General features: G+C 41.8%; 1 protein-coding gene across 1 annotated transcript in view; it reads left to right on the forward strand.

Annotated features, from left to right (window-relative positions):
* PAPPA2 (pappalysin 2) overlaps positions 1–14,576 on the forward strand; it is a 209,485-nt gene that overhangs the window by 136,304 nt on the left and 58,605 nt on the right. Inside the window, exons 14-16 of the mRNA XM_044301283.1 lie at positions 747–942; positions 2,812–2,950; positions 4,807–4,981. Coding sequence (XP_044157218.1) covers positions 747–942; positions 2,812–2,950; positions 4,807–4,981 — 510 coding nt within the window. The remainder of the gene's footprint in view (positions 1–746; positions 943–2,811; positions 2,951–4,806; positions 4,982–14,576) is intronic.

Here is a 14,576-nt window from a genome sequence, read left to right on the forward strand (position 1 = left end):
CAGAATTATGACAAAACTTAAAAACTTATGTAATGCATCATTTCACCTCTGGGGGCACTGTAGGGAAACTGGACGCTTACTGCAAATTTCCCCCACAGATTACAGGGAGCACTTCATGATCAGTTTATTGCCAAGGCACATTTCATAAACAAAAAGTGGACAATCCATTTAAAGGTCTTATAATGTTGGCGCTAACATCGATTTACATTATTGTACTGGTTGTATAATAAATGAGGATCAAACGAGGGAAAATGTAGCTGAAAAATTGGTGTTTCAAAAGTAATGGCAATTTATAGAGAGGTCTGTAGGATGTTCAATGCATATATTGAAAATGATCACTCAAAGCACTTCCCAAAGGTGGTGAAAGGGAGTGAATGCTCTGCAGGTATGCGAAAGTGCTCATACAGCATCACCGGAACAAAGGGACACGCTCTGCATGGAGGCCCTATTTCTGCCGCTGTAAAATGACCCTTTAGATTCAGAGATCGCCTACCGAGAGAAAATAACAGATTTATACATAAAACATAATAAGTTGCAAGGCAAAAGCTTCAATTACGGTATATGCATTCTGTTTTTCAAGCTTTTCATATTTTTTCCCATTGATGGCAATATTAATCTCAGCCTCATGTATCCTAAAGCTTCCTCCATTCAGATATAAACCTCAGCATGCATATTCCGTCACTTTGAAATCTGTGTATCAGATAGAACTACCGACTAAAGCCGTTATGGCGTCTGTGTTTTCCTAGGAACGCACCAACTTTCGTGTCAGGATAATCCTGTGGTTTTGAGATGTCCTAAAAACCCAATGTACAGAGTGACGTCGCTTACGTTGAAGTTCTCCTCCCCGCTCATCGGGGTGTATGGAGTGGCCCTTAGGTCTCCAGCTAGCCTTAGCGACCCACCTGGGGGGAGCAATCAGCAACCTAAAAGAAAGGATTGCAGGTAATTTGATGATTTATATGTTTATATATATATATATATATATATATATATATATATATATACAGTCATGTGAAAAAATTAGGACACCCTTTGAAAGCATGTGGTTTTTTGTAACATTTTTAATAAAAGGTTATTTCATCTCCGTTTCAACAATACAGAGAGATTAAAGTAATCCAACTAAACAAAGAAAACTGAAGAAAAGTCTTTTCAAGATCTTCTGTAAATGTCATTCTACAAAAATGCCTATTCTAACTGAGGAAAAAGATAGGACACCCTCACATGTATTCCCTCTTAAATTGGCTCAGATCTCACACAGGTATATCACACCAGGTGCACATAATTAGTAGATCGTTACTCTGCATGTTGAATGAGGCTTGCCCTATTTAAACCTCAGACATTTAGTTTGGTGTGCTCGTGACTGTTGAAGTGAGAGTGAGCACCATGGTGAGAGCAAAAGAGCTGTCAGAGGACTTCAGAAAAAAGATTGTAGCAGCCTATGAGTCTGGGAAGGGATTTAAAAAGATCTCAAAAGATTTTGAAATCAGCCATTCCACTGTCCGGAAGATAGTCTACAAGTGGAGGGCTTTCAAAACAACTGCCAACATGCCCAGGACTGGTCGCCCCAGCAAGTTCACCCCAAGAGCAGACCGCAAGATGCTAAAAGAGGTCTCCAAAAACCCTAAAGTGTCATCTCGAGAACTACAGCAGGCTCTGGCTACTGTTGATGTAGAAGTACATGCCTCTACAATCAGAAAGAGACTGTACAAGTTTAACTTGCATGGGAGGTGTGCAAGGAGGAAACCTTTGCTTTCCAAGAGAAACATCGAGGCCAGACTGACATCTGCCAGAGATAAAGTTGACAAAGACCAGGACTTCTGGAATAATGTTCTTTGGACAGATGAGTCCAAAATTGAATTATTTGGACACAACAGCAGAGGACATGTTTGGCGTAAACCAAACACAGCATTCCAAGAAAAGAACCTCATACCAACTGTGAAGCATGGAGGTGGAAGTGTCATGGTTTGGGGCTGCTTTGCTGCAGCAGGACCTGGTCAGCTCACCATCATAGAATCCACGATGAATTCTACTGTGTATCAGAAGGTGCTTGAAGAACATGTGAGACCATCAGTTAGAAAATTAAAGCTGAAGCGGAACTGGACCATGCAACATGACAATGACCCAAAACATACTAGTAAATCAACCAAAGATTGGCTGAAAAAGAAGAAATGGAGAGTCCTGGAATGGCCAAGTCAAAGTCCAGATTTGAATCCCATTGAGATGCTGTGGGGTGACTTGAAAAGGGCTGTACGTGCAAGAAACCCCTCAAACATCTCACAGCTGAAAAAGTTCTGCATTGAGGAGTGGGGTAAAATTTCCTCAGACCGATGTCGAAGACTGGTAGATGGCTACAAGAACCGTCTCACTGCAGTTATTTCAGCCAAAGGAGGTAACACTCGCTATTAGGGGCAAGGGTGTCCTATCTTTTTCCTCAGTTAGAATAGGCATTTTTGTAGAATGACATTTACAGAAGATCTTGAAAAGACTTTTCTTCAGTTTTCTTTGTTTAGTCGGATTACTTTAATCTCTCTGTATTGTTGAAACGGAGATGAAATAACCTTTTATTAAAAATGTTACAAAAAACCACATGCTTTCAAAGGGTGTCCTAATTTTTTCACATGACTGTATATATAAAACTCTGTTCATACTAGTGACGTCTTCTTAGAGGGTCTCTTTTAATTAAGCAATAACAAAATAATTTAGATCCAGGTTCTGGTTTGAAAAATTTGGAATATGTTTCATAACATAGATTAGTTATTAGGAATAAAATACCTTAGTCATGTCATTTATGGTGTCCATTTCTTTCACTAGCTCTTGCCTTGCTCTGCATGTGCGGCATGGGACCACCCAATGTTCCACAGATCTGGATGGAGAGACCCTGTGTTCAGTGATGTGTGATGAAGGCTATGTTCTTCATACAGTCAGTAAGACAGGACATAAAATCTTGAAGGTAAGAGAGAACCTCAGCCATGGTTCACTTGCAAGATGCAAAATATGACATTTGATAACTACTAGATTTCCATTAATGGGTAATTTGGGAAAATTTACTTTTTTATTCCTGAGGTCTATGGTGAAGCAGAGCATCAGCTTTTTGGTCCATTAATTATACTTCTTATCCATTTGTGTTGGCAACTCAATTTTATCCTTGGGACCCTGGACCTCATAGCAACCTTTAAAATTTGATCAGAGACTGGATCCAATGGAAAATGCTTCACAATGGTTTCTGAGATGCTGAGGCAAGACTTTAAATGGGGTGACCCAGTTTAAACAACAGCTATACCCAGGAGAAAGCTATAGGAAAAATGTTACATTACTAGGCGCCCGTCCAATTAAGTGAGTGACTATGTAATATCAGGTTTCACCAAGGTCTGAGGAGCAGGAGATGCTATTTTCACTGGAATTAATATGGCATAAGCAAATGGGTTTTTAGGATAGGGCAAAACATTGAAACAAGTTCTTCATGCACAAGTCATAATATAGATGGTCCAGCAAAGAGGAATGAACAAAAACTTCTCAACAGAAACTTCAAAGACTGATAGCATTGTGTTTGGTTGCAAGGTGGAATGATTGTTTAAAGAGACTCCAGTCAAGGGAATGTCTTTTCGGCTAGAGCTCTTTCTCTATCACAGCTCAGGAGGCAGCTCTGGTTACAAAAAACATACTTTTTTTTTTACAGTGGAACTCAGACTGTATGACATCAGTCTGAGGCATCCATTTAACGTATATATATTTTGTATGCGTTAAACGGATGAGAAAAACTTGACGTGAACCCAGCCTTAGAAGAATTGCTGCACCTCTGTGATTTCCGCAAAGGTTTAGGTTCCCTTAATATATCTTTATATTAAAAAGCTCAATGAAGCAGAGCTCCAAAGAAAAATTAAGTTAAACTGCTTGCACCTACTGTTAGATGAGAATTTGCAAATGCACTGTATACTGTTTATAAGTTGAATTTACTATACAAATTTAGTATTACAGGTTAAAGGTTAGCTTAAAGGTTATGAACCCCTTTAGGGACAATTTTTTTTATGATTATTTAACTCACTGTAGGTTAAAAAAAACCCATATTTATTGGTCTGGGTCAACAGTTTTTGTTCTACATGGTTAATTTTCAGTCTATCTGCAGAATATGTTGCTTTCAGTTTCACACTCTGATGACTCATTGTTTAGCCCTTCTTGTTTAGGGCATCTGTCAGCAGTTTTGTACCTATGAAACTGGATGACCTGTTACATGTGCACTTGGCAGCTGAAGGCATCTGTGTTGGTCCCATGTTTTGTGAAGTTTACATGTAATTAAGCCTCTAGAGACTCCCCTTTTCCTGCAACTGCCACACCCTCCCCACTTTGATTGACAGGGCCAGGTATGATCAACATTTTTACTGCCTGGCCTATCAATCAAAGTACAGAGGATGCAGCAGTTGCAGATAAAGCAGCGCCTCTAGGTGTGACGACAACGCCCCCGTTGCTCCTACAGGATCATTTGCATATATTTAACTTTCATTTTTCTCAGCAATGCGGGCACATATGAACATGGGACCAACACAGATGCCGTCAGTTGCCAAGCGCACATGCAACAGGTCAGCCAGTGTCATAGGTACAAAACTGCTGACAGATGCCCTTTAACTCAGAATGTTTTTTTAGATAAAGACCAGTGAAATGCAATCATTAATAAATTGCCCCCAAAGGTGTTTATACCCTTTAAATTTACCATGTAGGTAGATAAATATTTAAATATATGAAGTTTTCATAAACCATATTAGAAGCACTTATTGTTACATACATGTTCTCTCATTTAAATATTTCAATCAGGATGCTTCCTTAAAGTGCTTGGCCGGGGACTGGAATCTAAGTGTGACATGTGAGTTTTTGGATTGTGGACCTCCTCCTCCATCATTGGTATTCCATGCCAGTTTCTTCTGTCCAGATGGAACAGGCCTAGGAAATCGCTGCTTCTTCACTTGCCTTCCTCCTGGTAAATTCCAAGGTACATACCAATGGTTGCATTACATTAGTTCTAGTAATTAATTCTTGGGATGAGGGTGTAAACTGCCCGATTACATACACTAATCCAAGATTTTTCTAGGACTTAGTTAGCGGGTAAATTTGGTGAGCTGATGGAGTGGGGCTTAGTTTGGTGGTGGGGTAGAACTCAGTGGTGCCATGGGGTAAAGCTTAAGCAATGGAGGTCTCTGGGCATATCCCGGTTGAGGCCCCAGAAATACCAAATCCGCCTCTGTCTCCACCTAACCATCAGCGGAGACATTATAGTATTGGGGCAGAGTGAGGCACATGCCCACATGTACATGAAGCTTAAGGCAGCACAATTGTTTGAGGCTCTTCTATTTGTATAGTCCTATTTTTTCCTGGAATGGTCCTATTATTGACTCCCTGTATGGCCTTGGTATTTGAACCCTATGAACTTGATACTTTGTTCAATATCTTTTCAAGATAATATTATTGATAAGATATATTACCAATTTTGCTATTTTTATTTTATTTTGTAGTGAAAAGAAATATACATTTTGGGCTTTATTTTTTTAAGGGTCCCATTTCATTTTGTACATTCATTTTTGACTCTTCGACACAAATGTGACTTTAAAAAGCTCTAGAGAAGGGTCCATTGGATGTAATCTGGAGCTATGGTTACAACATCATTTTGCAGCCTGTGGATGGTACTTTTGTTATTAGTGTGTAAAAATATTTGATTGCTTTTTGAAAAATCTCTCCAGTGACAGTAATGGAATGCAGCATATAGTAGATGTTATGACAATATACTGCATCTAATCATTCACATTTCTGCAAAAACAATGGCAATTTATTTTACGAGATTCAAAACAACTATTTTCAGCCCTGGAGTTCTTGCCTTGTAATGATCACAAAGATCGGAATTACGCAGGTGACATTATCGTTAAGAATAATTTCCAGTAAACTCCAGGAGCACTAAATGTTGTTATTAGAGATGAGCGAATTTCAAAAAAATTACATTCGACCAGTTTGCCGAATTTTCCAAAAAAATTCAGTTTGATCGTAATTTATTTGTGGCAAATCGCGTTAGAAAACGGCTATTTCCTTGGCTCCAGAAAGCCTATATAGTGGTGTAGAACACTGTGCCTTGCAGTAACACACATAGGGAGTGCTGTGGTAGTGAAATAATACTGTGAGTCAGTATGACATGCAGATGACAGGAGTCGCTCTTAAAATCACTGCACACTTCACTTATTTGGGCAGTCACGGGGCCAAATAACTCAAGTATCAACTCAGCTTTACAGGTCAATGTTAGCGCCAGGTATAAAGAACAGCGCAGAGGCCCAAGATCCTACTATAGAGCTAAAGATTGCACTCCTTTTACACCAAATCACTGATTCCACATAGATTTCTACAGAACTTGTTCTATTAAATGCTTATATAAGTAGAGCCCCCCTAACAGAGTGGAGAGGGTGTCAGCAGTAAGTTTGTGTTGACGTCACTGATTATTTTGCCCTTCCTGTGATCCGTCAGAACAATAAACCCCAAAAAAAATTATCCTGTCTGTGGAGCATCCGCCTTCACTCAGTATTGCTAAAGCAAAAAAAACAAAAAAAAACAGGAGTGGGTCCAAAACAGAGATGACACATGAAAGGAATATTTGCATGTCTGAAGTTTTTTCTACCCACTCCTGCTTTTGGCTATCAAATCATAAGCCAATTCTGATGCAGAATTGGGACCATGTCATGCAGGCCTTACAGCTGTTACATAGACAGGATCCGTTGTGTGCCTCATTTTTCCTTCCTTCAGACAGATCAGAAGGGTCAAATAAATAATGATGTCAGCTAGGCCGAAAGGCAAAATAGTGGGCTAGTCATGAAGTTGGAAGGGTGGGAACAGCATGAGAAGTCCACAGAGTGGCCCTATGACATAGTGGTGAGGTGGAAGCATCAGGAGGAGGCCACAGAGTGGCACAATGACAGTGTGGAGGTGGCAGCAGCATCAGGAGGCCACAGAGTGGCACAATGACAAAGTGTGGAGGTGGTGGCAGCAGTAGCATCAGGAGGAGGCCACATGGTGACACAATGACAGTGTGTAGGTGGCAGCAGCAGCATCAGGAGGCCACAGAGTGGCACAATGACAGAGTTTGGAGGCGGCAGCAGAAGCATCAGGCCACAGGGTGGCACAATGACAGTGTGGAGTTGGCAGCAGCATCATGAGACCTGAGTGGTGAGGTGGCAGCAGCATCAGAAGACCACAGAGTGAACCGTTGACAGAGTGGGGAGGTGGTGGGTGGCAATCCTGGCTGAACCACACCTGATTCATCTTGACAAAGGTCAGTTTCTCAACATTTTTGGTGGACAGGTGAGTTCTTGGGGTAACTATGGCCCCCACCGTAATAAACACCGGCTCTGATGCCACACTACTGGCCAGACAGAACAGCTTTTCCAGGGCAAACTCTGCCAGTCGCGGCCACAATTCCAGTTTGGCTGCCCAGTAGTGTTGGACGAGCATCGCGTGTGCTCGAGCGCACGATGCTCGAGTCAGTGTATTTAAATCTAATTTAGCCTCTATTTATGAAAAGTTTCTGGCAGGATTCAAACTCACAACCTTCTACATTACAGCCAATAATGTTAACCATTACACTATATAGCTGCATATCCAGATACTTTAAAAAAAAAAAAGACTTCTGCAATTTTTTTTATAAATTGTAAAAAAAAATTAATTACTAATATATATATATTAGTAATTACAAATACATAATCATACTTCTGATATACAGTCCTGATCAAAAGTTTAAGACCACTTGAAAAATGGCAAAAAATCATGTTTAGTATGGCTGGATCTTAACAAGGTTCCAAGTAGAGCTTCAACATGCAACAAGAAAAAATGGGAGTGAGACAAAACATTGTTGGAGCATTCAATTTAATGAAAACAACAAATAAACTCAAAAAGGCAGTTTTTCAGCTGATCAAAAGTTTAGGACCACACCTCCCAAAAAAAAAATTAACCCCCCCAAAACAGAAATCCAGCTTCCAAACATGAACTCAGTAATGAGTAACTCCGCCGTTATTGTTTATCACTTCAAAAATTAGTTTCGTCATGCTTGATGCAAGCGTTTCCATGAGGTGAGTGGGAACATTTCTCCAAGTGGTGAAGACGGCCGCACAAAGGCCATCTACTGTCTGAAACTGTTGTCCATTTTTGTAAACTTCCCTTGCCATCCATCCCCAAAGGTTCTCAATTGGATTTAGATCAGAAGAACACGCAGGATGGGCCAAAAGAGTGATGTTATTCTCCTGGAAGAAGTCCCTTGTCCTGCGGGCATTGTGTACTGTAGCGTTGTCCAGTTGAAAAACCCAGTCGTTACCACACAGACGAGGGCCCTCAGTCATGAGGAATGCTCTCTGCAACATCTGGACATAGCCAGCAGCCGTTTGATGCCCCCTGCACTTCCTAAAGCTCCATTGTTCCACTTAAGGAAAAAGCACCCCAGACCATTATGGCGCCCCCTCTACTGTGGCGCGTAGAAAACATCTCAGGTTGGATCTGCTTGTCATGCCAGTAACATTGGAAACCATCAGGACCATCAAGGTTAATTTTTTTCTCATCAGAGAATAAAAATTTCTTCCACCTTTGAATGTCCCATGTTTGGTGCTCTCTTGCAAAGTCCAAACGAGCAGTTCTGTGGTGTTCAAGGAGACGAGGTCTTTGAAGACGTTTTTTGTTTTTGAAGCCCTTCAGTCTCAGATGCCGTCTGATGGTTATGGGGCTGCAGTCAGCACCAGTAAGGGCCTTAATTTGGGTCGAGGATCGTCCAGTGTCTTGACGGACAGCCAATTGGATCCTCCAGCTCAGTGCTGATAAAAATTTTTGGGGTCTTCCACTTGACTTTTTTGTTCCATAACCCTCAGGATCATTTCAGAAATTCCAAATGACTGTCTTACTGCGTCCCACCTCAGCAGCGATGGCGCACTGTGAGAGACCCTGCTTATGCAGTTAAACAACCCAACCACGTTCAAAAAGGGAGATTTTTTTTTGCCTTTGCCATCACAACGTGTGACTACCTGACAGAAAATGACAATGAATCCACATCTTTGCACAGATTTGGCCTTTTAAAGGCATGTGGTCCTAAAATTTGGATCAGCTGAAAAACAGCCAGTTTAATGGTTATTTTCAATTAATTGAATGCTCAAAAAATGTTTTGTCTCACTCTCATTTCTTCTTGTTGCATGTTGAAGCTCTACTTGAACCTTGTTAAGATCCAACAATGTAAAATATGATTTTTTTGCCATTTTTCAAGTGGTCTTAAACTTTTAATCAGGACTGTATATGAATGCATAATATGTGGGAAACTACTGCTGATGTTTTAGCCATAATATATTTACATATATTATAATATATTATATATTCAAAATATATAATAATATATGGAAATATATTGTGGCTAAAAATGTATATATATGTTTAAATTAAATTTAGCATCTATTTCTGGACAGATTCTAACTCACAACCTTCTACATTACAGCCCAGAATGTTAGCCACTACACTATAGAGCTGCATTGGCAGTTACTTAAAAAAAATATATATTATATATAACTTCTGCTCAATAGAAATACTTGCAACTTTTCTTTTTTTTTTTTTTTTTAAAGGTAACTAGCCATGCAGCTCTATAGTGTAGAAACTTTTCAGAAATAGAGGCTAAACTAGATTTAAATGCAATGGGTGTCCCCAAGCACTGACTCCATATATGGATATAGCTGTATATGGAGTCAGAGCAGAGACTCCTAAGCCGAACTAGAGTCCCAACACCCTCCCCTCTTCAGAGTAGGGGGTGCCTGGTTTAATTGACTTCCATTGTGCTCGGGTGCTCTACTCGAGCACCAGAGCACACAAGCACTTTGGTGCTCGACCATCACTACTGCCCAGTAGTCCAGTGAACCTTCAATGTGGAGTGGCAGGGTGCTGTTCAAGTATGCCACCACCTGCTGGTTCAGGTTCTGCTCCAGGTCTAGCTGCTGCTGCTGGTGAGTAGTTTCTTCACTAGGAGGGTGAAGAAAGCTGCTCATCAGCAACTCTAGACTCAGTTGCTGCTGATGGAGCTGGAACTGCTCTGACCCCCCCCACCCTACCACAGCAGCCATGGCAGAGGAATGTGAGTGCAGAGGGCCCCCCTGGTCAGACCTGTGAGAGGATGGACGATGGCGCAGATAGGCAGCGGCCAACTAACTACATAGGATGTCTCTATAGTAGTTCAGTGTGTCCTCCCTTTCAGTGGGTGTAAAAAAGGCCCCCATTTTGGACCGGTAGCGAGGGTCCAACAAGGTGGAGAGACAGAATTAGAATATTTGTTAGTAGTGTTGATTGCGAATTTTCGTAATGAGAATCAATGAAATCGTGAAAACTCAGATCCGAAGGTATATTGTAACCCTCAGCTGTTCCCATGGTCATGGGGACGCTTGTCGGGGAGGAGTAAGGAGTATGCCAAAGTGGAACAACTGTACAGATTTTAAAAAAAAGACGAATATTTTTTAAAACGAATATATTCGTTTTTTCGAATATTCGGAATATATTCAAAAACAAGAATATATAGTAGAACAACAAAGAGAATGGAGCTCAAAGTACCAAATAGTAAATGTTAAATTTGATTGTAGTATAACAAAACATGATTAAAATTACATACATGTGATGCCAGAGGACAGGAAAAAAAGCGAGCAGGGAAAGGGAAAGAACGGTGCCACCCTGGGAGGAACACACCGGTCAACAATACATAAATATATGGAGGTCAACGGGATGTACATGGTACAGTGACCAGCCCATGAGCCAAGTGTATATACATAATAGAAGGTGAGTCAGGGTCAGCTGCAAAAACCAAACACGGGCATGAAAAAAATATATGAAGCAAAGGGCTGTAAAGTAAGGGAAAAGTAAAAGATAAAAAGTAAACAGCATGCCACAATGAATCAAAGCCTGACGTGTAGAAAGAGTCCAGGTCAGAGAAGACCATAGGAGTGGGATTGCAGCCGAGACTCACCTAGAACAGACCAGGAGTGAAACAACCAGGGTGGCGCTACCCCAAGAATATATAGCAATATAGTGAATATATAAAAAAAACAAATATAGAGCAATTTAGCTGATATAGTGCTATAATCTTCTTTGTCTAATAGTTGTAATTTTTTTATCATCTGAAGTTCAGATTAGAATTAAATTACAACTATAAAAAAAAAGATAATAGCACTATATTAGCTAAATTGTTCTACATTAGTTTTTTTTCGAATATTCGCTATATTGCTATATATTCTTGTTTTAGAATATTATGAATATTTGAAAAAACAAATATATAGCACTATATCAAATATATTTGTTTTTTAGAATATTCGTCTTTTTTGACATCTGAAGTCATGATTCCTCCCTGCTTAAGTTACTTAGTTTTTTTCCAATCTGAACCTCAAATGAGAAAAAAATTACAACTATTAGACAAAGAAGATTATAGCACTATATTAGCTAAATTTCTCTATATTAGTTTTTTTTTTATATTCGCTATATTGCTATATATTGTTGTTTTTGAATATTACGAATATTCCAAAAAATGAATATATTAGTTTTTTAGAATATTTCGTCTTTTTTTAAAATCTGTACAGTTGTTCCACTTTGGCATACTCATCCCCAACAAGAGTTCCCGTCACCAAGAGAATGTCTAGGGGTTAGAATATACCATCGGATTTGAGTTTTCACGATCTTATTGATTCTCATTATGAAAATTCGCATTACAAAAATTCTCATTATGAAAATTTGCAATCAACACTACTCCTAAAGTCAAAGCTATTGCAGCCTTCTCATTGGCCCACAAGCAGGGAGGGATCATGTGTACTGATTAAAATAAAATCTCGAATATTCGAAATTACGAATATATATCACTATATTCTAAATGTTCGCGAATTCTCGAAGTGCCGATATTTGCGATAAAAATTTGCAATTTGAATATTCGTGATCAACACCGTGAGATCTAGGTGCAACGTCTCCAGTCCCCTAACCAGCTAGATTTACCATAATTTGTTTCAGGACGTGAAGCAGTGGAATGACGTTGTTCATCCCGTAGTCCTGGCGACTGACAAATAATGTGGCCTCCCCAAAGGGCCTGAGCACACAGCAGGTGTCACGCATGAGCTGCCACTGGCTGACATCGAAGTTACACAGGGGAGTACTCCTGTCCACTTGAATCATCAAGAAATCGTTTATGGCCTTTTTCTGTTCGCATAGTCAGTCCAACATATGGAGGGTGGAATTCCAACGGGTAAAAATATCGCATATCAGCCTATGTTGGGGGATGCTGTTCTGCCACTGCAGCTCAAGGAGGGTGTGCTTTGCGGTGTACGAGTGCCAAAAGTGCAGGAAACCACTTGACAACCAGATTAAACATGTGTGCAATGAAGGGCGCATGGCTCAGCCCTCCTTGTCGCAGCACCAAGACCATGTTCTTCTTGTTGTTGGTCACCATGGTTGCGATTTTGAGTTGTCATGGCGAAAGCCAGGATTCAATTTCTTGATGAAGGACACAGAGCAGTTCCTCCCCTGTGTGACTCCGTTCTCTCAGGCAAACGAGGTGCAGAACAGCGTGACACCGCCATGCCCTTCACATGTGGTATGCTGGAGGGGCACTGTGAATTGTCCCTGCAGTGAAAGCTGAGTACACGGTGGAGGATGAGTAGGCAGAGATGGACATTGTCTCATGACCAACAGCGTGAGAAGGTGGAGGCAGAAGCGGCGTCACCTGGCCAAGTTGCTGGTTTGGCTGTGCAGGAACCACATTTACCCAGTGGACCATAAAGGACATGTATTGTCCCTGACCGTAGTTACAGCTCCACAGGTCGGCTCTGCCGTGCACTTTGGCAGACACTGACAGGCTCAAGGACTGGCCCACCTTCTGTTCTACATATGTGTGCAGGGCTGGTACTGCCTTTTGACAAATAAATGATGGCTTGGGACGCTCCACCTCAGCTCGGCACAAGCCATCAGTTTTCTGAAAGGTGCAGAATCCACCACTTGGAAAGGTAGGGACTGCAACACCAGCAGCTTGGACAGGAGCACATTCAGCTTCTGTGCCGTTGGATGAGTGCACGCATACTGTTGTCTCTTGGCAATCGCTTCAGTGATCGACTGCTGACGAAATCACTGACGAGGAGTAGGAGGAGCAGCAGGAGCATCAGGACCAGCAGATGATGGGAAGGACAGACAGCTCCCTTCAGCTGAGGTGGTGGAGCCTTGACTGCCTGAAATCGGGTGCATGCCACTAGGTCATGCAGCGGTTGCTGCGGCAGGTTGAACCACCACATAGGAGCCACGGTTCTCCCAGGCCACTTTATGGTGACGCTGCATATGTTGACGCAGGGCCGTGGTGCTAACATTGGCACCCTGGTCAAACTTGACCTTCTGCCCACAAATTCTACAAATGTCCATATTCAACTCCTCCAGCGGCATACCAAAAAGTAGGTCATTTTACCCCAGAGTAGGTGATTTTACCCCCATCACTCCTCACTGACTGACTGCTACTGCCGCTGCTTCCATGAACCCCTGCACCAATACATTCCGGGCAGGTAGGCTCCTGCGAAGCGGGTGGTCTACCCCGGTCACGTTTGGCTCCCGACCTCCCACTGCTGCCACCCTGCTGACATCCGGCTATGCTAGCGACTTGCTGGCTCCACCGCTGCCTCATGAGCAAGCTGCTACCCTCTTCTTCCGATGATGATGAAGCCCCTAATTCACCCGGCTCCCAAGTGCGATGAGATACATCATCGAGTACTGTCTGCACATCACTGATGTCCTCCTCAACGGAGCCTGACCGATCGCAATACCAGCTCCCATGTCACTCTCCTCATGACTACTTGCCCGCCTACCGGAGGAAGCAGCGGATGTCTCCTCCAGATCTTGCTTGGGCAGTAGCTGCTGACTGTCCTCTAGTAGCTCGTCCTCGCTGTATAGTGGAGCTGAGCCCACAGCATATAATACTTCTGTGGCTGAGGAAACAGAAAAGGACAGAGGCAGGCTGAGGACAGATGAGGGCACAGGGCCTTCTCCCGGGCCATGCCAACTAAGGGTAGTGTCTGACGAATCCACCTACTCTTGGCTGGTGGTGTCTGATGTCACTTGGGACAAAGTGGATAACCGAGTCAACCATTCAAGAACCGCTGGGTTGCTGGTCAAGACACGACTGCTAGATGACGCTCAGGCTTCTCGCTGCATCTCCTGTTGCCACTCCCCCTTACTCTGCTGCGACTTCTGCCTGCGCCAGAAACATTTAGGCCTCTGCCACTCCCCTGGCACTTCTTTGTCTGACATACTGTTAGATCAAATAAATAAATAAAAAGGAAATTAAAACACCCAAAAAAGTTTGTAAGTTTCTCACTTCACCACACAACAGCTAATAAGCCCTTTTTTTCCACAAATACACACCAAAGAAGGCTTTAGAACATATAACTGCACAGCTGAACGGCAAATATATTTTTTTGTGCCACTAATACATGCCAAAAAGGGCTGTATTTTTCTCACTTTACCACACAACAGCTAATAAGCTCTTTTTCCCCCCACTAATACAGGCCAAAAAATGCTTTAGAACA

This window comes from Bufo gargarizans, chromosome 7 (genome assembly GCF_014858855.1).
Source record: "Bufo gargarizans isolate SCDJY-AF-19 chromosome 7, ASM1485885v1, whole genome shotgun sequence".
Taxonomy (NCBI): Eukaryota; Metazoa; Chordata; class Amphibia; order Anura; family Bufonidae; genus Bufo; species Bufo gargarizans.